Below are 27,152 nucleotides of genomic sequence, written 5' to 3' on the forward strand. Positions count from 1 at the left end.
TAAGTCTTTTTTTAATAAAATTTGGATTCGGGGTTATTTATTTTTTACTGCTCTTGAGAGAGACAAGAAAGCCTGTGCTCCAGTATTATTTTGGCACTAATCCTGGGCTAGTATCCAGAATCTTTTAATTGAGGGAGAGAAGGGGCGAAATCTCATACATGACATGGAAACGGAAAAAAGCTTCATTGTTAAAGGGCGATGCTTAGTATTCATTTTGTGCATCTCTTTGAAGTACTTTACGTGTGTAATCTTAATAAACATTACAAAAGCCCTGTAAAGTAAGTCCATAGATGCCAGAAGTGGTGGGGAGAGAGCTAAAGACTAAAGAAGGAAGAGGTCTCTTATGCTCAAATCCTGCTTGCAAACGTCCAGTCTGGCACTGTGAAAATAAGATGCTGGTCTGGATGGGCCATTGGCCTGATCCAGCAGGCTCTTCTTACATCCTTATGTTCTTATGTTAAGATGGACTCATGTCATCAAAGTATACATAATGGAGCTGATATTTGGCCCATGGATGTCTACCTAATAACCTGTAACTTAAAGTGAATGAAACAGGTCAAGGGGCTTTTATAGAAGTGTAGAGTTAGCTAGTTCAGGGGCATCCAGCATTTATGGGCAGCTGCCAAGGCCCACAGCTTGGTCTATACACAGAAGGTGTATGTGTCTTCACTGATTTTATTTATTTCTTATTCTATATATATCCCACCTTTTCACTCCAAAGAGTTCAAAGTGGCTTACATGGTTCTCCCCCTCCCCGTTTAAGCCTCACAACAACCCTGTGAAGTAAGTTAAACTGGGAGTTGGTGATCATCCAGTGAGCTTTATGATCAAGTGTGGGGTTTGAACCCTGGTCTCCCAGGTCCTAGCCCAACCCTCTAACCACTATGCCACACTGGCTTGCCTTATGCTTCTGGGTCATGGCACAGATTTGGTCCAGCAGGAGAAGGGAACCAAATGGACTGAAATGACGGTGGTGAAGAGGTGGGTTTACCTAGGGAGGAGAGCCATACCTAGGGCGGAGAGCCCATCTTGGCCAAGCTACACACTGACACACACCTCTGTAGCAGGAATGCTTAGTGCAGGTGCTGCCTGCAGCTGAATTTGAAGTGGCCTCTGTTCCCTCTTTTCAGCAGAGAGCAGCTGAGAGGGAGAAGGGTTTTGATGCTATGCAAAGTGTCTAATGGCATCTGCTTCTGCAAGAGGAACTGGTAAAAGAAGTTCAAAGGGGAGGGTAAAATGTCCTGGTGGAGGTCAACTCGTTTCCTTGCAGAACATTCCCCATACATGTTGCAATTGAGTGTGCATAATTTTTGGGATGCAGTTGCATTTGGCATTTGGGTCTTTAAACTGCAAGGCGGGGCTTGCTGTTCAGCTGTGGATTAACATTATTTGCATTCTTCTTGGAGCATTGAGCTCCTTTTGTCTATGCACATTTAGAATAGAGAAATGATTTTGGAAGGCTTTTAAAATAACAACAACAACAATGTGGAACTTGTGTAGAGTGGAATTGCAAAGAAACAAGTACATGTCTCTATTTCCATGAGAATAACATTGTGCCTGCGTGGGTAAAGAGCATGCTATTGTGTGTGCATCTCGTCCCACCTGCTGCTACAATGCAGCCCTCCGCAGCTTTCCACAAGCGTGCTGCAGCCTGAAGAAGATTCCCCACACCTGCTGTGTGCAACCTCCCTACTCAGTTTCACCATGCCTTTGAATACCAGTACCTGGGAGCAATTGTAGGAAGAAGGCTACTTCCTTCAACCAGCAGGTGGGCTTTCCAAAAGGAGTTCAGCAAGATTCTGGCCTAGATGAACCTATGGTCAGATCCAGTACTGCTCTTCATAGGTTCTATGTTATTTCATTCTCAGGTGCTCTAAATTCCTGTTTTCTATCTTTTGTAAAAGTACCCTCGTCGTTCTGAATGTGCCCAAGGGGGTTAAGCCTCAACAAATTCAACAGAGGTTAAGCATTTACCCACATCTGCATTCAACAAGAGCTGGGGGGGGGCATGTTTCTTCCCCCTGTACCCCTGCAAGTGATTTCATCTGCAGCCCACGTTCTGCCTTTACAAAATGTGTACAATGAAATTGGGGGTCGATACATTTCAGCTGTTTGCCTGCCCTTCAGAGAGCTTTGCCTTGCCTCTTCTTTTGAACGGGTGGCGTAGTCAATCATAGGCCCATTAAGGCAGAAAGAAAAACATTTTGTATCGAACACTCTGGGCATTATGTTACTTCTTGCGTTCAATGTCAAAAGTTGAAAACCCCAAGTATAGGCAGAGAGGGATCGTTTTATCAGGCCACGTTTCATCGTTACAACTCTTGTCAGATATTCTTAGCAGACGTTAGTTCTGTAAGGGAATAGGCGAGCTTCTAAGCACAAATATAGCATTAAAATAAACCCCCAAGTAATCTTCCAGAAAAATAAAAGGAAACACCTCTGAAGTTTTATGTCCAAAATAATGGATGGCGTGCAATGTGGAAGTGGCAAGAAATATAAGCAGATCCACACCATATGTTTAAAGAAAATTCAATGCACATTTAAAGCATGTGACTCCCTCCACCATACTGGGAACTCTAGTTTTCCTCTCACGGCTACAATTCCCAGCACTCTTAGCAAACTTCAGTTCTCAGGATTCTTTGGGAGAATTCATATACTTTAAATGTGCATTGAATCTATGTGGTGTGTGTGCCCTAAGAATCATTCCAAAACCCATCATTGGGTAATCCCTTTTCTTACACATGGCTTCCAGAGGCCGTTGCATTACAACTCCTATAATCCCTGATGATTGACCATGCTGGATGGGGCTGATGGGAGTTGGAGTCCAGCAACATCTTGAGGGCCACAGGTTTCCCACCTCTGATTTATTAGAACTAGCAAACCTGTCACAAAACAACTTTTCAAGATTGGGGAAGAACTGTAGCTTAGTGGTATTCCCTTTTCATGCAGAAGGTCTCAGTTTTGGTCCCTGGTGTCTCCAGGCAGCATTGGGATATTATTATTATTAGTAGTAGTAGTAGTAGTAGTAGTAGTATACCACCCTATACCCACAGGTCTCAGGGCAGTTTACAACATAAGAGCACAATATGAAAACACAAAATACATTAAAAAACACAACCCAATAACAACCCCCCGAAGTAAAGAGAAACATGGCAATTTTTAAACTAGAAAAGATAATATTATTATTATTATTATTATTATTATTATTAACAACAACAACAATAATAATAATAATAATTCATATTGTTGCACGCCACCTCAGTCTTCAAGCACTTCAAGATTCCAGGGGTTCCATGCGCTTACCCGGGGTTTCTGTTTCCTTTTGAAAATGAGGCACATATATCTTTGTGATACATGGTTTGTTTACAAGATTCACCACAAGACCCAAAAGGGTCTTCTTTCTCCCATAGCTGCAGCTTTGGATACAAACAGAAATCCACCATTGCTCTGCCTCTCTGCCTTTCAAGCCTGCAGCTTTTGCATCCAGGTCACACCACACCCTTGCCTTTTTAAACTCTGGCTTTATCTGTTGAGGGAGGGGACCCTCCAGCCATTTGCTATCTCACATGAGCCCCTCTTAATGGCCCATCAAGCTAGCTTGGCTTGATTAGCTTTTAACACTCGCCAGAGCCAGGGATTAGAAATCTGGCACCCACAAACTCACAGCAATACATATATGGACAAAAGTTCCAAAGAGTTCACATATAAACCTGGTCCCTTATTTATTCAGTAATCTGGTGGACAAATTTAAGATGATCCACACCGAGACATGGAATCCAATGGATTTCTGAATGCACATGGGGAGTTTCAAGTAGAAAGAGCAGGAGGCCCTGCTGAAACCCTTGCCATGCTGGGGAAGAGCAGGGCACATCAGGCTTTTAACACGGTTGTCTCTCTGAGCTCCTTCTCTGCCATTGTGGAGCTGGATGATGACGACAACACAAGTGGGGAAATGTGAAGCCAACCACAGCACAAGTGAAACAACATGCCTACTCTGTGGTGTTGAGGTGGCAAAGAAGGGCCACTTCTCTGCCTCCATCGCATCCTCAGGTGTCAGTGCAGCTTTTCATATTGTCTGTGAATTGTTAACATCTGCTCCAGGAAATGGCATTTTAGACCTTTTGGAAGCCCATTTGCAAGGCACTCCGCAGTAATCTGAGTGCCACAACCACACTTACTTGATTATGTAAAATTTCACCACAGCACACAGTGAGATGAGTAATGTAAGCTTTTTGTCAGAACCGCAGTGGAATGGAAACAGCACTGCATGAACAAATATGCGGCAGGGCAGAAATCTATGCCTCCGTGCATTCCTGTGTCCTATGAAGCATCTCCAATAAAAACACATATAAAACAATTTCATATGTAAGAACAACGTCAAATCCAATACAAATATACAGAATTAGAGCTGTGCACCCAATTCAGCCAAAACCTGAACTCAGCCCCAAATTGGGCTAATTCAGGCAGTTCCAAGTTTGAGGTGGCCCCAGATCACCAGAAGTCAGGTTGGAACACCTGGAGCAACTTGGAGCTGTAAGAAGGCAAGGTGGTTGGGCAGCAGGGGAGGGGGAGAAGCAGAGGCAAGTGTGCATGCTAATTAGAAAGCAAGTCCCTTTAACTCACTGGGAGTTCATTTCGTGTATGCATGCACAGTGGTGCTCTCAGGGTAGCATGGATAGGGTGGTGTGGCTTGCCTGGCTTTGCAGCTCCACACATCACTGTCAAGGAAGGCGAGGGGAGGGGTGGCTGGGAACTCTGTGGTGTGTCAGTACAGTGATGGAGCCAAGCTGCACTCCTGCCACTGCACCTGCACCATGCAAAGCTTCCTGTGACCTCTCCCTCCTTCCTCTCAGTAACCAGAAGTGATGTTGGGAAGCCTGGGCCTCTGCCTCTCAGAGAGATAGAGAAAAAGATATATAGATATACCGTAATGGCCTGAATATAAGCCACATCCGCAAATAAGCCACACCTTTAAAATTGGGGGGGGGGGCGGACGACAATACCTGAGTATAAGCTGCTCCCTTAAAATTCTGCAGGCACTCACACCCGTAAATGGAGTCATCGAGTCCACGCAGCTCCATGGAAAGAGATGAGGCAAAGGGCGGGGGCAGAGCAGTGATTCTGCTTCCAAAATCTGGGAGCCTCCCTCTTGAATTCCTGGCCATGCTTTAGGGCTCCTGCTCCGCCCATAAGGAAGACGGAGGGAGGAAGGGATCCGGGTTTGTGAGGTTGTGGGAACTCACGTCCAAAAAGAACGTGCAGGGGCATGGAAGGAGGATTGAGAGGCGATCCCATCTTCCCTCCGCCGCCCCCGCCCTGTAATTAAAATTGAAATGGTTGGTGTATAAAAGCCAATTTTTATAAGGTTGCGAATTTAAGCCACACTTTCACTTTTCACGGTCGGAATTTGGGGGGAAAGTGTGGCTTATATTCAGGCCAATATGGTAATATCAGAGCAGTTTACAACAATTGCACATAAAACCATGTAATGAAAACCAAATAAAAAAAAGTTAAAATCAGAAATCAGCTGTTATAGAAAGATGCCTGCATAGGCCTGGCAGAATAGAAGAGTTATCAGCAGGCATTTAAAAGTTGGCACAGAAAGTGCCCATCTCTACTGGCAGAGTATTCCATAATATTGGGCCATTGGCACTGCAGGCTCAGTTTTTTGTTGTCACCAACTTGGGGAATTTCCAGCTACATTCTTACAGATGATATCAGTGATCAAGCTGGGATATAAGGGTTCAGGTAGTCCCTGAGGTACCCTGGATCTAAATTGTTCAGGGATTTTAAAATTAATATAGGGGCCTTGAACCTGGTTGTAGATGGGCAGCCAATGCAGAATAGTGCCATTGTTGTTGGCTAGATGCCCCCATCAGCAATCTGGCTTCTGCATTCTGCTGCAGCAGGAGCTTCTGAAGTGGGCCCAAGGGCAGCTCCACATACAGCACATTGCAGTAATCCAGCCTCGGGGCATGTGGCGTTGAGAAATCAGGTAAGCAACACAACTGTTCACCTACAGCTACTCCTTCCCCTTCCCTCTGTCAACCACACATTTAAGCATTAGGGCTCTTCCTCTGAATCAATATAGTGTTGAATCTGGATCAGGGCCACCCCAAAGTGCAAGATCAGCCCCCAGATCAGGGGGTCCATGCACAGTTTTGATAAGAATACCCACTTCTGACTACTAGTCACTGGGAATCGCATGTTGGTGCTTATGTCCAGCCTACAGGTTTCCGACAAGCATCTAAGTTGGCCACTGCAAGAACAGGATGCTGGACTAGATGGGCCATTGGCCTGATCCAGGAGGGTTCTTCTTATGCAGAGGCTGCTTCCAGGATAGTCCTTGTGAGCGTCATACCATGTGCCCCCACTCGTGCACTACCTGCTCTTGAGTGTCGTCAGAAGACTTCAGTACATTTGTTCCTAACTTTCTCTTCATCTCATTTTATTTATTTAATAGGAAATGTAAATTACCTTGTTGAAGAGGCAGAGACACAAAACAATCTCTGTCTTGGATTATGCACACGTCTTGAGGGGCCCCGCTGTGTTGTTTAAATGAAACAACTTTTTTATTATTAAAAAAAATCCTTTTCACTCTAATTAACATTGGGTGAACTGAAGAAATACTGGCGCTGTGATTACGTAAATGCTTGTCCTTATTGTCAGCTTAATACATTTATTTACAGGACCCGTGTGTGCGCTTGGTGGATTGCCACTGTGTGGCTGTTCAAATGAACAAGAAGCACTTGCTGTTCGTTTTTAGCATGGCAATCAGAGCTTTATTAAGATTTCGTTATAAGCATGCAATGGGAAGCTCGTTCAGCCAGCACACAGCTTTCCTATGTCTCCCAAGAGTTGTTGTTAAGATCATTCCTCATTTGACCAGATATTGAAACCTGCCCTTGATTACTGTAGCTTTTCTGTGCATTTATTTATGTATTATTTGTACTTATATCCCATCAAATGGTCCCAAGGGATGGAGATTATACACACACACACACACACACACACACACACACACATCACAATTAAAACAGGTTCAAATGATCATTAAAATCATACAGTAAAACCATGAAGCAAAGCAAGAACAAAATTAAGAAAAAGGCAACACAGAACTGTGATGTAAGTGGTAGCCACAGGTGTGGGTAAAGAGATGCTTCTTGAGTGATAGTTGAAAAGCACACATTGATGTTGTGAGATGCACCATCAGAAGGGAGGTCATTCCACAAATGGACCCATCAAGGTGAGGAAAGAGGATTGCAGTCCTAGTGCTCAGATGTAGAACCCACTGTCCTACCCACAAACCCTGGCTGGCTCTATTATTAAGCAAAATGAATGGACGTCTGAGGCAGCTGGTTTGGGGTCACATATTTGTTCGCAATTTAACGTATTTATTTATTTTTGTATCCTTGCTTCCAGGCAGAGGCATTTGTGGAGCTTTCTGCCTCAGGTGCTAAATAACTTGGCCAGCCACGTACACTGTGTGTCTGGTGGGGTGGAGGGGGGCAGGTGTTGCTGCTATGTGCTGCTATGTGCTCATGCAGAAAAATGTATTGAGTTGGCCCTGACCACAAGAACTGGCTGGCTGGATTGATGTTCCCCTTCCCACTAGCCAAAGGGAATGGTGCTGATCCTCATGGGAGGAACATGTAGATGTCATGACCGAGATATAGGTCATTGTCATGGGGAGGCCATTCCCAGTGGTATCACTGCAGAAAACATAATGTCTGCTCCAGTTTATAGGATTACAATAAAACAATCTAACCACGGAGCAATCCAATGAATGCAGAGATGGGAGAGGCATTCAGCTCACATTTTAAAGCAAACCTACCTAATTCACACTTTTCTGAAATAATACGCAGACCTAAATAGAACCATCTCCTGAAATTTGCCCTTCTCTGAATCCTGCCATGCAGTTCTCCAGCCAAGTAATGTGTACTGCATTATATTAGGAAAAATTGGCTTGCAAAAGTATATTATGGAAAATGTGCATTTTAGGAGAAATTTGCACTAAAATGCTGATAAGCTTTCAAAAGGAAATCAGTAACAAGCTGATGTGGAAATGAGGAGAACTGAAATAAGAGAAACCAAAACAAATGTAAGAGTTCCCCATCCCTGCTCAGATGTAAATGTCATTGAGTTCAGTGAGACTTACTCCCAAGTAACAGTGAACAGGACTGCAGCTTCAGTAGTAGTATTTTTAATTGTCATCATATGACAAGCTTTCTATCCTGCTTTAAAATAAAAAACCCTTCAGAGAAAAAAACCCAACAAAATGCATTCATCCTCTCTGTTTGACCAGAAATGTACTGAGTCATTGCTATTTCTGCTCAGCAGCCCTCCAGTCCAAAAGCTGCAGGAAGTAGAAAGGAGGCAAAAGAAGTTTCTCAGTCACAGCTGGGTCCCCTCCACCAGCCCCTCAGGCTGCTGACCCTTAAAGAATACTGGCTGTAGCCAAATTAGCAGCAAGCTAGCACTTTTGCTTCCCACTGCTGTTAACACCAAAAAGGCAGGCAAAGGAAAGAGAAATCTCAGGCAGCCTGGGAATGCACATGACTGCAGTTGTGTCCCTTTAATCAAACCACAGGCCAGAAGCCACCTGCTTTGCAGATTTGATCCATGATTTCAAAGCAGCTTCTGTTGTTCGAGTGGAATATGTGGATGTTGGGGAACCTAAGAATGTCCAGGCTCCATCACATGATCCAAAGTTCAGGTCAGATGCTGTGAGCCCATCCCAGGATGCTCCAGTTCTAAACTCTGAAAAGCCTCCCCACTAACCACCATGGCAATGTCTTGGTCTTCTGCAACCATTCCTTGACCTAGCACAGAGATGGGGAACCTTTCGCCTTCCTGGAAGATGCAGTGCCACTAAACCTAGGCACCTGCAGTGATGGTGCTGTAACACAACAAAGATCAAGCTCTCCATTCCTCTGGCTGCCATGGTGTAGGCTGGGGGTCCTTTTCAGCCGAAGGGCCACATTCCCTTCTAGGCTACCTTCTGAGGGCCAAATGCCAGCAGGATGTGAAGCCAGAAGCAAAAAGGAGCAAGGCACAAATGTTGATTTTACTTTTGTACAGTAGGCCTGTTTTTACACACACTCAGAATAACATCCAGGTAAGCAGGAAGCATGATCAGAGTTCAAGTGACATGCTCTTGCCAGGCAAGAACACTCAAGTAGGACCAGAGACAGGTGTGCTCTGGGGAAAGTCCCAAAGGCCAGACAGAGGGGACTGGAGGGGCCCACATCCCTCATGTAGGTAGTAAGATTTCTGGGCTCCAGCACTAGAGTCTAGGATTGGAAACTCCGGTTCTTTACACCCACAAGAGACGTAAGCATTCCCAGAGGACCAGTATCCAATTTCTATGCATTGTGATCCTGCTTCAGAAACAAATCCAGGTAATTTCAGAAAGGCAAGATCTTGGAAGGCAAGGAATATATATGTCAATTGTTAAGTATAATTGTTTAATGTACATTGAAATGGGAAATAAATCCAAAGTGTCTATATGTATACTGTGAAGCACGGCATGGGAACTTCCATTGAAGCTAAAGAAGAGCTGAAGAGAGAGCCTAACATTAATCATTAATTGGGGCTGTATCTCTGTGCCTCACTCACAAGGGGATGAGCTCAGAATCACACAAAAAGGATTGTATTACAAGTCTATGCATATGCTAATCTGTGGGTTTCCATCTTGGGTGGAATGGATCTTCGTTCTCAAGCTACTGAAGGGAATGGAAATACTAATCTCTCTCCAGGAAGCTGGAATGGATAAGAGACAGAGCTTTGATTTTTAGCTCCGGATGCAATATGTTTTGTAAAGTGCCTTATACCTGGACAAGTATACAAGTTATGCATCTATCTGAATGTAACTTTGTTTGTTTCAAGTTGTTTTGAAGTTAAGTTCTGCAGTAAAACTTGTGAAGCATATGTGTGAACTGGAAAAAAATATTTAAAAGAAGAGTCCATTTTTATTCAACCAATTTGCTTCCATATGCACAATATTAATATCTGCAATATTCACATATTTATTTGCTAGAGGCTCTCAGGACCATCTGACCTGTTCTGCCTAGATGGGGGTTAAAGTGTGTGAATGCCACATGTAAATAATCATGCATGTGACAATTTGAGTGATGGTTTTATGAATCCAAAAAAAGATCACTGGTGTTTTCTACACACACATTACAAAATGAACAAAATGTTTCCACCATTTATTTTTTTTGCAGAAGCATGTGTTTTGTTGTGTCTACCTGTATGATCTCTTTGTTTTATTCGAGGCTTACACTTCCTGCATGGATGTGCTCTCCGAGTAGGGAAAAACACTGTGTTCGAAACTGTTCATGGATACATTCTCATTTTCCAAATGATTAGGCCTTTCAGCAGTCTGTTAGCCAAGCATACCCATTTCTTTACTTGGAAGTTTGCAGAGAGAGAGAGAAAAAAAATCCTGCTCCCCACAAAAAAAAGCAAAAGAAAAGATTCATGTTATTCCAGTTTCGTGACATGCAGTAAACCTTTGCCCCAGCAGGCTTTTGTCCAGTCAAGGGCAGCTGTGTGCTGATTGTAAAAAATGAGGCTGAGCATTGAAACTGACAGATTCCAGATGGGTCAGATCAGCGGTTCCAGAAACAAGGGAGAGAAAACACCCTGGCAGGATTGTACGAAAACTTTTAGCAACCTTATGGGCAGCTTGAAATAGGATCATTCAGGCCAAAGCTTGTGCATGTAATCTTGGATTTCTTAAACAAAACTCCAGAAGATTGTTCACTTCTCCACATTTCAACGACTTTGCAAATTCTTTTTTCTTTTAAGTCCTTGTGAAAATTTATCAGCATTTTAGTGCAAATTTCTTCTAATGTACATGCTTGAATGCTGTTCTGCAACTTCAGTAATAAAGTGAACAATGCTGTTCTGCCTATTATTTACATATTTGCAAAGCAATTTTACCTAATATCCCTATTTTTCCACAGCGGTTTTCACTAGTGTATTTTTGTATGTCACTAACATTTGCATTTTAATGCACACTTTACCCAGGCAATGTGCATTTTTGTATATATTGAATGGCTGGAGAACTGCATTCCAAAATTCAAAAATGTATGAATTTAAAGGGATGCTTGTATTTTGGTTTGGACTTTGTATTAGAAAGTGTGAATTATGTAGATTTGCCTTTAGACTGAACTGAATCTAATCCCCACCCTTACATAGTGGCATGTGGCATTTCTTCCACCTAATACTCTCCCTTCATTAGTGGCACACCTTGGTAATCTGGTGCCCTGCAAGAGGCCAAAATATGATGACCCCTGCCCGCTAGCCCATGTGGCACCTTCCCAAAGCTGGGTAAGGGAGACACCAGGCTTTGGGAAGCAGGCACCAGGCTCTGGCATAGTCCTAGAACCCCTTGTCTCCTTCCCAAAGCTAGGCAAGTACTAACTAGGTTTTGGGAAGAAGGCTGGAGGACTCTGTCAGAGCCTCACTAGGCTTTGGGAAGGAGGCAGAAAGGAACCCCCCTGGCCTTTGCACCCTGTGTGTGGGAACCACTTGTGTTGCCCTAAATCTGTCTCTGTCTCGGAGGGCATTCTGTCCAGAGTTCCATTCCAATGTTTGCAGTACAGATAAAGCCTTTAGAAACAAGCTTGCCATTTTTGCATTACACTAAATTAGCCTCGAGAATACAAATGATCTGAAATGTTTAAGAGGGATCAACTTAGAGACTTTTATTTTGGGAAGCATGAAAAGCCATCTATTTCAACACCATTGGTGTTGCAACTTCAGTAATAGCTTTCCCTTGGACAAGCATCAATTTGCAGATATTTATTATAACTGAACTCTTAATTACTTGAGGGGCAGAAAGGCGCAAGATGCTCATATTAGGAAGGATTCTGCTATAAATAGCCAGAGACTCAGACAGAGAGAATTTGCTAGAATGAAAAGGAGAGAGCCGAGCCATGTTGGAGGATTTATCTGTATGTTTGTTTCACTTATTTCCCTGCATATCTTCTTGTTTAGAAAGGTCTGCAAATGTGGCTGTATGGGGCCTCCCACTAGGATGGATGAGAAAATAGAAATGTTTACATTTAAAGGCGAACTTACCTAATTCACACATTACAAAACAATATGTGGACCGAAACACAGCCGTCTCTGAATCTTGTAATGTAGATCTCCAGCCAACAAGTATACCGAAAATCATGCATATATTAGGGAAGATTGCTTTGCAAAAATGTGTTCATTGGGGGAAATGCATACAAATATGTGCTTATTAGGAAAAATGGACACTAATATGCTGAAGAAAAATATGAACTAATCTGGAAATGTGGCGAACTGAATTTAAGAATGGAAAAACACATAACTGAAGGAAACCAAAATTGTCAGAATTGCCTTTCCCTGTCTCCCATGCAGGTTTACCTGGTCAAATCTGCGTAGGTTCACAGTAGAACTGTGTTGGGATGCTTGCAAAATTCTCCACATCCAAAACTCCCTGTGGATTTTGGAGTTCCAAACTGACTAGTCTCATTTCCAAAATAGAACCAATGCTTTAGGAATCCTCCAGTAATCTGGCTTGTTTTTGTTTTTAATTTCTGGCTCCTATATAAAACAATTTCCCACACTCTATGTGTTCCTCATGTGTGCATCACGGTAAAACCCTGCAAAAAAGCAATCTGTGCCATCATATATATGTACAGTTCTGTCAAAATTAGTTTGGTAGGAGTACATGCTGCACATGAAGTAAAACACCACACCAAAAAGAATTGTGAAGCAATTATATATAGGCTTGCATTAGGATTGCTTTCTTGTAGGGTTTTACTAACATATACATGCAAAAGAACTGAAAGCCACAACAAACTGACCACACTCTGATTGTGGAATTAACTTCAGGAATACTAGTGAAACTGGAATTCAGGAGTGGGACAGAGGCTTAAGAGGAAGCAAACTCATGGTGCAATACAAGAGGGAGTTGAAGAAACTTACTCAATGGAAAGCTGCCTTATGCTGAGTCAGACCTTTGGTTCATCTAGCTCAGTATTGACCATGGCAGGTATGGGAAACCTTTGGCTCTCCAGATGTTACTGAACTGCAATTTTCATCAACCCTGGCAATTGGCTGTGCTTGATGGGACTGATGAGAGTTGTAGTTCAGCAACATCAAGAGGGTCAAAGGTTCCCCACACCTGATCCGTGGTGGCTTGCAGAGGTCATCCAAGGTTTCAGGTGGAGGACATTCCTATCCCTCTGTGAAAATGCCCGGGTCTGAAACTTTGCATGCAAAGCCGATGCTGTATCACTGAGCTATGACACTTCTAATTCCTACAGAGAGCCATAGTTCACTGGTAGAGCATATTATTTACACCTAGAGGTTCCAAGGTTCAAACTGTAGCATCTCCAGGCAGGACTTGGAAACCTGTCAGAGTAGAGAATGCTGAGTTAGATAGACCAGTGGGTCTGATTCTGTACCAATGCAGCTTTCCATGTTCCTAACTATGTCAGGTTGGCTTCAATTCTTTCTGGAGACACTTGTTTTCCACCTTCTCGTTCCCAACCCCCAGCCCCTAATGCTAGCATTAATAGAGATCAGCTAATCAGCTTTGAGGATTGCTAAAGCAGATGCTTTCCCATGAACCAGTTACATTTTCTTAGGCTGATCTCCCTCTCTGCCAAGCTTTTCTTAAAGCTAGCATTTTGAGCAGACTTTTCCCTGATTTCGCAATCTTCTTTACAGACCAAATCAACGCACGTTGTATTAAATAGCTCAGAAGACTTTGAATGACCCTGTTCTTCTTTGATTTGGGGGAGCCGTTGTTTGTGTGGCTCTTACTGAGCGGGTCTAAGAACTACCTACTTATTCATTGATCCGTCTTCGGATCAACGTCTGTGTGTAAGAGAGACGTGCTAGGTGAATAAGCCCCATGCTCAGGCAGGCAAGTAAATCAGGCAGTCACTGAGCAAATAAACCATATTTATTATTCATTCAGATTGTATTTGTCTGAAGTTATAGACTCTTCCTTTCCCCTCAATCTCTCTGCAGGTATGTGAGTTCTGCCACTGAGCGACAAGGAGGCACATCCATGAGGAAGGTAATTCCTTGCTAAATGACTGTCCTATCCTAAGAGAAATCATTCATTGCTATGTGTTGATAATATAGAGTTGTCTCTAAATTTGTGTCTATGCTGGTGGGCACATCTGACAATCCAGTGTTATGTGTGTTGTTTTTGAAGCAAAGGCTAATATAGATTTTTTTCCCCTCAGCTTATCACCCTGTAATGTACTGCTGAAATGATGGATTTGTAAGCCATGCCATTCCTTGAATATATAAGAAATGCTTAGCTGGATTACTTGCACCAGAGAGCAATCAAGCGAAGCTTTTTGTTCCCAACAGCGAAAACTTTTGAAGAATGGGCAGAATGGGCAGTATCCAATGCACTTGTTCCATTAGCATTATAATTTGCCCTTGTGCAATTGAATTTCCCCCCTTCTTCTCCACCCACACCCTGCACCCTCCTCATATCTGCTCCAGAAGGCTTGGGAAAAACCCAGAACAGATTTAGGGGGCATGCTGCAGTGTGGAGAGGGGCAAAAGTCTGGTTGTGCAGGCATAAATCATTTTGTAATTGAACAAGTTACTTAGTGATGCATTGGATACAAGCCCATGGGTATAGCAGCTCCCTTTTTGTTTGTCCCCAATATCTGTTAATCAGAGATATTCTACTTCTGAGGGGTGTGTGGGGAGTTAGGGGTGGTACCTCTGGTGGGGGACATGTGTTCCTTCTGAGGTAGTTGGTCCACCTTTGGTCCCCAGTGTGCACTCAGCTCTCACCTGTGGCTCCTGGATGCTGTCAGTGTGGCGCAGCAGCCACACCCCAGGAAACTGCTTCAACAGCCTGTCTAAATCAGGTAAGGGTAGCAGATGGGTCTCAAACTCTTGGTGATTTAGGGAATTTCCCTGCACATGAAGACAGGCTCTGGCAGATTGAGCGGACCAGACCAATAGTGGGTTCAACGGTCACCAAGGCACATGCCGTAGAGAGAAGTGAGGGGTAGATGTGGCTCGTCAGCCTGGGAAGGTAACCTATCTAGGAGCAGGTAAACTCTGATCTTAAACCTCTGCTGCCTTATGGGGGACATCTCCGGGAAAAGAAGAGGTTATGGAGTAAACCCTAAACAAATATAGAGTGGAGTCCCTAAGACCTTGTAAGACCCTAAGACCGTGGATGGCACCTTGTATGCCTCCTTTGGGCAACTCCTGCAGCCAAGCTGGTGCCAAATGTATTGCTTTCCTTTCCTTTGGACCACATCAGTGAGGCCGAGGGGAGGGGTCTTGTTATCTGGGCAGCCTAGGACCTTCATAGACACTGCCCAGGCTTGCACCTCAAGGAGGTCACTTCAGTGCTGCTAGTGTTTGACTTCACCCCCAGAGGTGCATTGTCTATCGAGATAGATGGATACTGACTGCTTCTGAACATGGAAACTCCATTTTGCTGGCACACCTTAATAGATGTGGCATGCATCAGAATGGGCGCAGTGTGTCCTCCCTACTAAAATAAAAGCTGCTGTTCAGAGATCTGGCCATCCATTCCCTCTGAGCTGCACATTCCACACTCTGCCCAATTCTGTGTCCGCCCCCCCCTTTTTTTTCTTTTCTTTTCCAAGGATAATTCTACATTCTAAAGCCACCAGTATGGCTGTGCACTGGATTCGCTCCCAATCCCAAACTGAATCAGGCCAGTTTAAGAGGGTCCAGGCTTGGCAGAAGCCAAGTGGAGCGGCCCTGGGTTGCTGTGGGTTGGGCCGGGCTTCCCAGAGCAATCTGGAGCAGGCAGCAGGTGGGATGGAGAAGCAAGCAGTTACAGCATGTTCCGCCACAGGGAGTGCAAAGGGAAGGAGAACCCAGCAGGATTGAACCCTTCACTCATCAGCTGTTGAGCAGAAGATTCAATCCTGTGGAGTGCCACACCAGCATGGGTATATGTTTGGTGGGGGGTTTTCTTCCAAAGATTTTTTGAACTTCTACAAACCTCAGAGTTCATTCAAGTATACAGTGATGCCTCTGGATATGAACGGGATCCGTTCCGGAGCCCAGTTCGCATCCTGAAGTAAACGTAAGACGGGTCTGCGCATGCGCGTGAGGTCATTTTGAGCGTATGCGCGAGCAGCGAAACCCGGAAGTAACGCGCTCCATTACTTCTGGGTCGCCACGAAGCACAACCCAAAAATATTCATCCCGAAGCTACTTCAACCCAAGGTATGACTGTACTAGTATTCCCCACCGCCACTTGTTTCTCAATGGCCCCATGTTGGTTAAAATCCTGGTGACACCTACAACCTGAGTTTGCTGTAAGAAGGAATGGGCTTCTTTTTCTGGTTAATTGTGAGCTGCATGGTGATTTCCTTCTTGCTCCCTGTCTCCCCCAATCTACTGCCAACAGTAGGTTAGTCTGAGTTTGAGCATGAGGAATCAGAAAAAAAGATATTTCTGCCTGTTACTATCATTGCACCATTCACGATTCTTCAAATTTCTGTTTCTTCCTAGTAATCCATGTTTCCCACCCCCCCTACAAAGTTCCCTAACCCAGAACTTCCCAAACTTGGGTCTCTAGCTGTTGTTGGACTACAAATCCCACCATCCCTAGATAGCAGGACCAGTAGTTGGGGATGATAGGGGTTGTAGTCCAACAACAGCTGGTGACCCAAGTTTGGGAAACCCTACCCTAACCTAAGATTTATTTGCATGGGTGCTCCACCCCCATCTCCTGATTGTCCTGGTCTCCCTTTTCCATATCCTCTCCAGATCTGCACAATCCCTTTTGAGAGGAAATGCCCCAAGCTGTATCTAGTAGATTTACCTAATGGGAATTGTATTCATTGTGGAGGGGAAAGGTTTGCTAGGTAGAAGGGAAGCAGTACTGTAGCCAATTCTGGGCAGCATCTTGTGGTATGGCTCCAGTTTCTCCACCTCCTCTCTCCTATACCATATACTCGAAGGCTCACATATCCTCGACTGCATTCAGTTCTTCCCTCAAATCACAGGGTGAGGTCCAATGCAGGGGGAGCAGACACCTGTTCATGTGGCAGAGTTCCCGACCTGCACCCCACATGCCACTAAAATCTTTCCTGGAGAGTAGGGAGACTCTTTTTTGCTGTGACTAGGGACATAACCAGGGACCAGGAGTCCCCTTCATCAGGTGATGGAAGCAAGGACTCCAAACCTGAAAGGGAAAGGCACTGCAGGGGCAGTCAACAAGAAACTGCTCCCCAATGCCCCTGTGGGACCGGTGACCCCCCAGCCTGAGGATGTTGCACTGATTCCACAGTCCCTGGAAGACCTGTCCCTTCCCCACCCTGTTACAGTAGGAGACTACTAGGGAAGGCTGGGCCCCTTTAAGTAGAGCAGCCTCTTGCAGCACAGGTGTTCTCAGTAATTAGGCTGCTGCTGATCCTTCTGCTGCAAAAGGGCACTAATTCAGCTTGTTTCTTTCTGGGGTAACTTCAGTTTGCTGCATTCCCTAGCTTGCCAGGCCACAGAGCAGGTCAAGAGGATGAGTGGAGCAAATGTAAGTCCTACTTGTGCAATCAAATTTCCATTGTTCAAGCGGATGCCACCCATGGGATCCATCTCCAGTGCAGCATGGCCGGCACCAAGGGGTGGCCAAGGCATAGTTCTGCAGTTAGGACCCACTTGGCATGGAAGGAGAGAGGAGCACTTAACTTCCAATGTCTCCTCTCTCCTGCCCTGGCTGAGGAACTTCTCACTTTCTATGCAATGTTGCCTGGATAAAAACAGAGGGGGAAATTGTGTATCTGCAGTCCTATGTATGCCTGTAGTAGCAAATTCCATAGTTTAACAATGACTGTGTGGTGGCCTGCTTCTTTTTGTCTCTGCAGAACCTCCTGCCATTCTGCTTTGTTGAATGGCTGTGGGTCCTGGTTTTATGAGAGAGGAGAATATTCTCTCTCTCTCTCTCTCCCTCTCCATTTTCCCTCACAGTAGATCCAGCTGGTTGTACTTCTAATACAAGATCTGCAATTAAAACCCACATTCAGCCACATTTTACTCTCTGGCGAGGCGGCAAAGGAGTTTGAAGGGAAAGGGTGCTGCCATTTTGTGTCCACATATATGCTTTTGCCTGGAGATGGTGCACTTGAGCAGTGAGAGATATTCTCCCCTTGCTCCTCAGGTTTAAGTTCTAGAGATCTGGACAAGGGATCTGGAACTGAAAGGAACTCCACTGTGTGTGTTTGTGCACTAGTGGGATGTTTTAAAAGCACCAACGGTGTCTCTTTATGCAGCAAAATAGAGTTTGTCTTTTACCAAGGACAGAAACCCCGAAGTAGGGCTTGCCTTGGTTGAGTGTCAGGAAGAATGAGGCGGAGGGGTGGGACTAAGAGTGGTCTCCAGCACCCTCGTGCCATTACTGCAAGGATTTATGATAGTGCAACAGAATCTTCCCCCCCCTTCTCCATCCCATGTGCAACCTCCACCCTCCACAAATCTGCTGCAGAGCGTGAGGGGGGGGGGACCCTCAGAACAAATGGAGGGGGAGTTTTTAGAGGAGGAGAGGGGAGGAGTTTCACTGTGTGAAGGTTAATTGTTGCGTTAATAGAGCAAGAGATTTAGCACTTCTTTGGATACAAGCCCCAAAGCCGACAAAAAGCTGGATCCATCAGTTTAAAACAGTGCAGCTGTTTAAGATGACCATTCTGCCAGATCTCTCCCCCTTGCTTTTTGGATTGGCTTTGCTGAGGCATTTCCCTGTGGTTACCCTGGGTATCTAATCTAGCCCCTTGAATATGTACGTCCAGATGCTGTTGGGAAGAGTCAGAGCAGGGGGGGGGTGTTCGTGAGATGTTATTGCTGCTTGCCAGGAGGCTGCTAAGAGTTTTATGGGGTTCCCCCCCCCTTCCGCTGGGCTATTCTTCATGGAGTGAACGTGGGGTAATTAGCTGAACCGCCAAATACTCTGAACAGAAGGCCTGGCAGTTCCATTGGCTTTGCAGTGCACGTCTTGCATTTTAAACTCCATTCTAAGTAATCGAGAGCAACATTGTGTAGCAAAGTGCGCAATTAGGTAGGCATTCAGGATTTCAAACAAGGCACAAACTTTGAGCGCAGCTGCTGATAGCATTCATTTTCTTCAGACTTGATTTGTGTGGCTTTTGACAGGGGATGAGTAATCTCTTGCATCTGAGAGTAAATTTTGTCATTTATAGATGCAGATTCAGCTTCCAGACAGATAATAGGTTGTGCTACTGCTTGCTTTTTTTAAGTTACAGCTTAGGAAGTGATCCGTTAAGATTCCGTAAACATTGCCTGTAGGTCTAAACTACTTGGGAAACTTATTGGAGTCAGTGGAGGGTTTTATGAAGGAATCAAACTATTGGTTAAGAAGATTTTAAAGACTGTAACAAATGACATGTTTTCACTAGGTCAGCAAGTGCTTGATAGATTTAAGCCAAATTTTGAATTGAGCAAGAAATAGAAAGCTTTTAAGTTCAGCCAGTCATTCTCTTCTGGGGGAGATGAGGTAAGCAAAGATCTCTTTAACCCCCTTTATTCCAAGACTAATGGGACACTGGTGGCGCTGTGGGTTAAACCACAGAGCCTTGGACTTGCCGATCAGAAGGTCAGCGGTTTGAATCCCTGCAACGGGGTGAGTGCCCGTTGCTCGGTCCCTGCTCCTGCCAACCTAGCAGTTCGAAAGCACGCCAAAGTACAAGTAGATAAATAGGTACTGCTCCGGTGGGAAGGTAAACGGCGTTTCCATGCGCTGCTCTGGTTTGCCAGAAGTGGCTTAGTCATGCTGGCCACATGACCCGGAAGCTGTACGCCGGCTCCCTCGGCCAATAAACTGAGATGAGCACCGCAACCCCAGAGTTGGTCACAACTGGACCTAATGGTCAGGGGTCCCTTTACCTTTACCTTTACTCCTGGAATGGGAAGCAGCTGGTTCTTCACCTGAAGTTGCAGGGAAGGGGCTTATAGAGCAAAACTGCAAGTTACATTGAAATCCATTATTATAAGTCCCTATTTAAAAATACAGAGAGCAAGAAAATGCAACTGCAGATAGGGATGAACAAATCAGTCAGTTTTGATTGCTTGCCATTTCTCATTTTTTCCAATCTTTAGTATAGTTTTCCACATTTCTACAGCAGTTTGCAAAGCCCTTTTTTTTAATTCCCCATGAAAAGTAATCAGCGAATTTCTCCGAATATACACGTTTGTATTCAGTTTCCCCCAATACACACATTTTTTGCAAAGTAATGTCCCTAACAAGATGTGTTTTTAAATAGTATCTGCATTTTTATACACACTTCACCTAAATACATGCATTTTTGTGGGTATTACTTGGCTGGTGAACTGCACTGCAAAAGTTTGAGAAGCACAAATTTCAAAGGATGGCTAAGTTTCTAATCACATGTTGTTTAGAATAGTGTGAATTATGTAGATTTGCCTTTAAGTGCGAAATGAATCAAATCTTCCCCATCCTTAGCTGCAGGAGGGAGATGCAACTTTGCTTATAGCAGCAAGGTATGAATGTTTCTACAACATGAGAGGCAGTGAGCAGCATTGCGCGCACAGGCGGAGTCCCCAGATCCCGAGCGCCCCCCCCGTCATGTGGAATAACGACTCAAGACAACGTGCTATGTGATTAAATTGGCCACAACTTTATTAAATTTCAAATGTGGGTAGACCTTGGCTCAGGCATTGGGCGTTCTCCCTCCCCAGTCCCCAGCCGGGGACCTAGGGAGCATCAGGGTTATCCAGTGTTTGTGTGGGGGATGGGCCGGCTCTGGAGAACATATGTTCAAGCAGAGATAGCCACCCCCGTTATGCTGCCGCCGCCGCAGGGGAGAGCAATGACCTTTCGGCGTATGGTCAAAGCCTCCCTTCAGAAACCCCTTTAACGGGGACCCTTGGTATCGCTGCTGCAAAGAGGAAGATGGACAAATGGATTCCGCCCAAGGCCTGATACCGCCAAAGTTGTGACGTTTTGCTACGGGAAAGGCGAAACCTGCCAATGCAGAGAAATTCCTTTCCGGTCCTTTGACAGTGACCTTAACGTAGCAGCGCCTGCATACCTGTGAAGAAAAGTTAACCTGCAAAATAAGGCATTAACTGAGGGTGGGTAGGGTGGGAGAAGCTCTGGAGCCAAGTGAGGATTCCCAGATAAGATCCTCCCTCTATTGTGTGGGCAGGTAATCCCTCCCCAACCTGGCCTGATCTCCTTGGCAACGCTTCCCCCAGGTGGGATTGGACAACTGACTGAGGTAAGCGGAGACCTCCAGGTATCCCACCTGAGGGAAGGCAAAGCCAAGCCTATGCTGATGGAGCCGCTCCAGATCCAGGGGCTGCGCGCGTCCACGCAAAGGTCGCCCCCCATTTTATGCGTGGAGCGGTCATTGTGGAAATGTTTTAGTGTAGAAACAGCACGGGAAAGGGCTCAAACACAGTGCAGACATTAATTCATTCCCTTGCCCTGTGCCTAGATTTAACAATGTCAGGGGGAAAATGCTAAGCACATCTATGTCCTTGAGTGGCTTACTCCAGAACAGTCCGAGCTCAGCTCATTGATATCTGTAGAACTTCAATGAATAGTTTTCAGAATTGCACGAATAACGTATCAGAATAATAATAAAAAAGCTTTGCCATTCTTGCTGTGCATACTGAGTTATGATTATGCGATTTGATAGAGGCACTGTAGGAAATTGTGAAGCCTGTGGATAAGAGATTGACAAATAATGTTTATTTATTTATTTTCTTTCCTCCTTATCAGAACACAGTGCTCTTAGCCCCTTATGAATTACTATCTTCCTTAGCTGCCTCAGCCAAACATTGCGAGACATTAAAAATCATCACTTATCTGATCATAAGGGAAGATTGTGCGTCACGTTCATTGGCTTTCTCTGTGCTTGTTTTGCATTTGGGACTTCTGTGCATCACTTTCAGCTGCATCTAATTTTTTCGCAAAGCAATTACTAGCAGGTGTGAGGGCAGCGTTTTCCTTGGGATGGCAGCGTGTCTGGAAATGGGGGATAACCCTTTGTACTACTCCCCACTGCGGTCCTGATGAAAACCATGCAGCTTGCGTGTGACTGCTGCTAAATGACATCCACACCATACATTGAAAGTACCATGATGCAACTTCAGTAGTCATGTCTTCCCCCAAGGAACTCTGGGGACTGGCATGTGCTAGGGGTACTGTGAGTTGTTAGGAGACCTCTATTCCTCTCACAGAACTGCAATTCCCAGAGCTCTCTGGGAAAACCATTCTGGCAATCTGGTGCCCTCCAGATGTTTTGGACTATAACTCACACCATTCTCAGTCTTGTGTTCAGCACATTTCTATACCAGCTTGCTTTAAAAAAGGTCCTCATGAAAATTAGTTAGGATTTTACTATTCATTTATTCTAATATACACATTTTTGCAAGCAATATTCCCTACTATTTTTGAATGTTATTTTCACTAATGTGTGTATTGCCCAGTTTCCCCTAATATTTGCTCGAAAACATTCGGGTTTTTGAAATATGGCAACCCTACCATTGCCTGCTGGCCAACACAGAGTCTCTCACCCCTCAAAGAATAGGGCCACCACCTCCTTGCTGAGATAGTCTAGCATCTTCTGTTGATGGTTCCCAGAACGGGTCTTTCTAGTTAGATTTGAGTGCCCATGGTGAGTGTGAAAGGAGCACAGTAGAGAAAATGCTCCTTGAAATATTGGGGACCCAGGTTGGCCATGACAGGGATGGCTAAGCTGCAGCCTTCCAGATGTTGCTGACATACAACTCCAGTCAACCCTGACCATTGGCTGTCCTGGCTGGGACTGATGGGAGTTGTAGCTCAGCAACCTAAGCTGCCCTTGATTTAGGATTTTAAAGCTGACAAGAAAAATAGTCATGAAGATGTCTCAAAAGATGGCTCATTACAGCTTAGACCCATCAGTAATCAAATACACATTTTCTGTTGAGCCACTCAAGAGAAAAGTTGTAAAGCAAGCATTTAAGGTGCAAAATGGGTGTTCCATCACTTTGGGAAATTCCAGCTAAATGTCATAACAGCAACATGTCCCCTCTATGACTGGCACATACCCAGCAGAGTACTTAGCATACTTATTTTTCCAGCCCTAGTCCATTTACGTAGTTCTCTATGTGGGAGAGGGGAGAGGAGTAAATGATGCCAGTGGAATTAAACCGTGTGTGAACCAAAACCACACACTCAACATCCTGCATTGCAGGCACTAGGCACTGATAACGTGCTGCTTGCTGTGGTTTAGAAGGAGCCATAAAGTATACTGTTCTGTCTCGCATTCAGATACACACCCCTTCCTGTTTTCTAGAGCAGTTTGAAACCGTGAGTTCTTTTATGCTAGTATGAAGCTAGATTATACTGAATTCAGACCATTGGCCCATCTAGTTTATTACAATTGTTGCAAGTTATTTTCCCTAACATAATGGATTTATGTATGTTACTTTCACTAACATATATCCTTTCCCCCAATAAATGCACTTTTATGCATATTGATTGGTTGGAAAACTGCATTGCCAAATTCAGAGAAGTGTGGATTTTGAAGGACAGCTGAGTTTTAGTTTGCACATTGGTTCAGTATTGTGAATTAGGTAGCTTCTCATTAAAATGCAAACAAAACTGAATGCCTCTTCCACACCTACTGACAGTTAGCAACTCTCCGAGGTGTGGCCTTTCAGTGTTCTGCTATTTGAGCTCCAGTAGCTGGAGGTGCAAGAAATGGGACCACGTATGTCCAAGGCATATGCCCTTCCCTTGCATTATGACCATCATGCTGTACTGTACAGTGGTTGCTTTTTAAAATAATTTCCCATGCATTTTCCTAACTCACAGCTCAATGAACTTGCTTAGACTCCTCTATCATCCCCAGAAAGTCCTCCTTAATTATGTTCCCTTGAACAATATAATTCAGTGTGCAGGAAGGAAAACAAGAAGAATGAGGCTGATTGACTCCTATTTTTAGACATACTAATCCCTTCTGCTTTCTCTGATCTCTTTTGCTGGCCTGTTCACCATCATCTTCAGAGTCTTTTACAACAAACCAGAGAGGGGTGTGCCTTTGTTCCTTTGAATAGAAATCCTTCAATTGGTTCCAATAGAGCTTATTTTTTCTTGGGTACAAATCTTTTACACCACAAGGAAACCATCTCACAGATGTTCCAAGTGTTGCATTTACTTTGGATAATTCCACTTTCGAGTGTTCTTACTTGCCAAAGTTGGAAAAGGGAGTTGTGTTGGGCCGTACCATGAAATCCTTTTGAACTGGTCTTTTCCATGAATGTATTGTGAACCGCCAACTTGTGTAAGTTGCACAGATCTGCAGTTAACCAAAAAGGCAGCTAGAATTTGGAGTAGGCTCTCATCCCCCAGATGTCACATAGAAGGATGTGCATTTTCAAAGTACACTCAAAAGTGGTGTACATGATTTTATGATCACAGTTATTCTGTGATAGGTTAGTCTAAGAGAGAGAGACTGGCCCAGAATGACCTAGTGATTTGAATCCTAGTTTCCTGTGTCTTAGTCCAATGCTCTAGCCACTACACCACACTAGTTGATCTGAAACTGTCTCATACTGAGTCAGGCCACTGGGCCATCTTAATCTCAAGGTTGTGTTTGAGCCCCATGTTGGGCAAAAGATTCCTGCATTGCATGGGGTTGGACTAGATGACCCTCATGATCCCTTCCAACTCTACAATTCTATGACTCTGTGATCTGGCAGCAGCATTCCAGAGTCCTGGGCAGAGGAGGCCTTTCCCGATCCTTCTGAGTTCATTTAACTAGAAATGCTGGACAGGGCTTCAGGTAACTGCATACAATTTCTACCCTGGACCCTTCCTTTCCAACGCCATATAAAACTTAAGTTATTTAAAAGCATTTATGAACCACCCACCCACCACTGGCACATTGGAAGCTTGCCCAGAAAGGCATAAACACAAAAAAGGCTCCCCACTCCTTTCATAGTAACTGCTTTCCCCCAAATCCTCTGAGGCTAAGGTGGTCACCTGAGTGATGTGCTTCCTGAGCCATTTCCATAACACACTGCGGTTCAGTGACTCAGGCATGACAGTCATGCTACGCTCATGTTTCTGAGGTTGTTCAGTCATATCCCACCGTTGCTGTTACTCAAGCAGGGGTCGGGAGAGTAGGAGGCTATAGCTGAGCAATTTTTAGGGAAGGATCCTAAAAGGCTTACACACAAACAGCCTGTTCTTGCATTGATTCTGATGGCCAGTTGGTACTAATACAGTACATCATTAAAACATTTGGCCAGGCTGTCCATGACCTATAAGATCAGATCCTATTTTATGGATTCTGAATTCCTGATTCCCCCCCCCCCCCCATATATATATATATTTATGCTGCTGTTTATTGATTTTATATTGTATTTTGTATTAATTCTTTTTAAAACTATTGTACACCACTTTTGGGTGCAGCCAAAAGTGTGCAGAGCAACAAATATCAATTTGCAGGCTAGTGTCTGCCCGTATTCATCGCTCCCTTCTTTCATCCAGACAAGAAAATATTAACAGGATTGAAGGGGATGTACCTGCCAGGCCTAAGCACAACAGGGCCAGTGGGGGATGTGGACTGGGCCAAATTAGGAGACTTGGAGGACCCCATTTGGCCCATGACCCTGAGTTTCCCCTCCCGTGTCCTATAAGCAGAGCACTTGTATGCTCCAGCCATCAGTCTGAGGCTAATAGTACCATCTTGTTGAATTCCATCTTCCATGGAACTCAAGTTAGTTCAGTAGTTCGGATGGACATGTACAGAGTTTGCATGACTGAGCTGCCTTCCTTCCTGCTTTTTTATCTTAAATTTCAGGCTAGAGGGTCAAAAAAGGGGTCAAAATTTTTGGACAAAAAAGGAGAAGGCACAATAGTACACGGGTGCAATGATTTCTGCTGGCTTTCTGCGTGGTTATTTGTGACAGAAGGATGCCATAAAACATTTTCTCTAACAAAAGAACAAAAAGAAAATTCTCCAAAACCCACAACTGGGCAGGGCCCCTTTTAAGGGCCAACCAGAATGTCACAGAATCGTTCAGATTCCCCAGGTGTCCTCATCAGGCAAGACATTACATAAAGCAAGAGGGGATGAGGAAGAATCATAGTAGGACACAGGAGACCAGGGTTCAAATCCCCACTTGGCCAAGAAGCTCACTGGGTGAACTTGAGCCAGTCATCATCTCTCAGCCTAACCTACCTCTCAGGGTTGTTGTGGGGATAAGAGGAGTGGGAATAGAACCATGTTTGCACCTGGAGCTCCTTGGAGGGGGGAAAAGTGAGATATAAATGCAATACATAAATGTGTACATAAATTCGTTTTGTACAATATCTTGCCTGTTGAAGACTTCTGGAAAATTTGAATCTTAAGTTTGTTTTATTTGAGAACAACACGTTTAATGTTCTCACCTAAAACATAACAGAAGAACGTACTGGAACGTACGTAAAGGCTCATCTAGTCCACCAACCTGTGCCTATGGGAAGCACTTGTGGTTGTCCCAACTGGTATTCAAAGACACCCTGTCTATGACAGTGGACGTAGAACACAGCCATTGTGGCAAGTAGCCTTGTCCTACATGAATTTATCTAATCCCATTTAAAGCCATCCAAGTTGGCGCTTACTTCCATTAAAACAACACATAGCAGTCCCTGGGTCATTATCTGAGGCTAGTTTTTTATTTTTTATTTTGCGATGCTTTCTCGGTGGAAAGAATCTGGACCAGAGTCCACCAAAAGCAGCCAATAAGTCTGTCTTCAGCCAAGTAACAGCCAAGGTGGGAGAACCAATTCCTAAGGGAGATGGCCATTGCTCGCCATTAAAGAGGGTTTTCAAAATAGGTAATAAGGGTAGGGATGGGGGGCGCAAATCTGATTCACTTCACATCTAAATGTGAACCTACATAATTAACACTGTCCAATACAATATTAGAATCAAAACAACAGGTCTTTGGGGTCTTGGACAAAAGTTTTATTTCCATTTCTTCCTTCCTGATCACTTTCTAACTGGATCACTGAATGCATTCAAAGCTGATGCTCTACCACTGAATTATGACCATTTTTCATAGCAGCAATGGAAGAGGGTTGGTTGTGTTGGTGCCCTGCTTGTGGGCTTCCCAAAGGCATCTGGTTGGCC

General features: G+C 44.4%; 1 protein-coding gene across 2 annotated transcripts in view; it reads left to right on the plus strand.

Moving 5' to 3' along the window:
* The window catches only part of LOC308468814 (connector enhancer of kinase suppressor of ras 2-like), a 317,637-nt gene that overhangs the window by 252,077 nt on the left and 38,408 nt on the right, over positions 1-27,152 (plus strand). For both annotated transcript variants that reach the window (XM_080991239.1, XM_080991238.1), the window contains exon 15: positions 14,020-14,068. In XM_080991239.1, the coding sequence (XP_080847365.1) occupies positions 14,020-14,068 (49 nt within the window). The remainder of the gene's footprint in view (positions 1-14,019; positions 14,069-27,152) is intronic.

Source organism: Podarcis pityusensis (genome assembly GCF_964106645.2).
Source record: "Podarcis pityusensis genome assembly, chromosome: Z".
In the NCBI taxonomy this organism is placed as follows: domain Eukaryota; kingdom Metazoa; phylum Chordata; class Lepidosauria; order Squamata; family Lacertidae; genus Podarcis; species Podarcis pityusensis.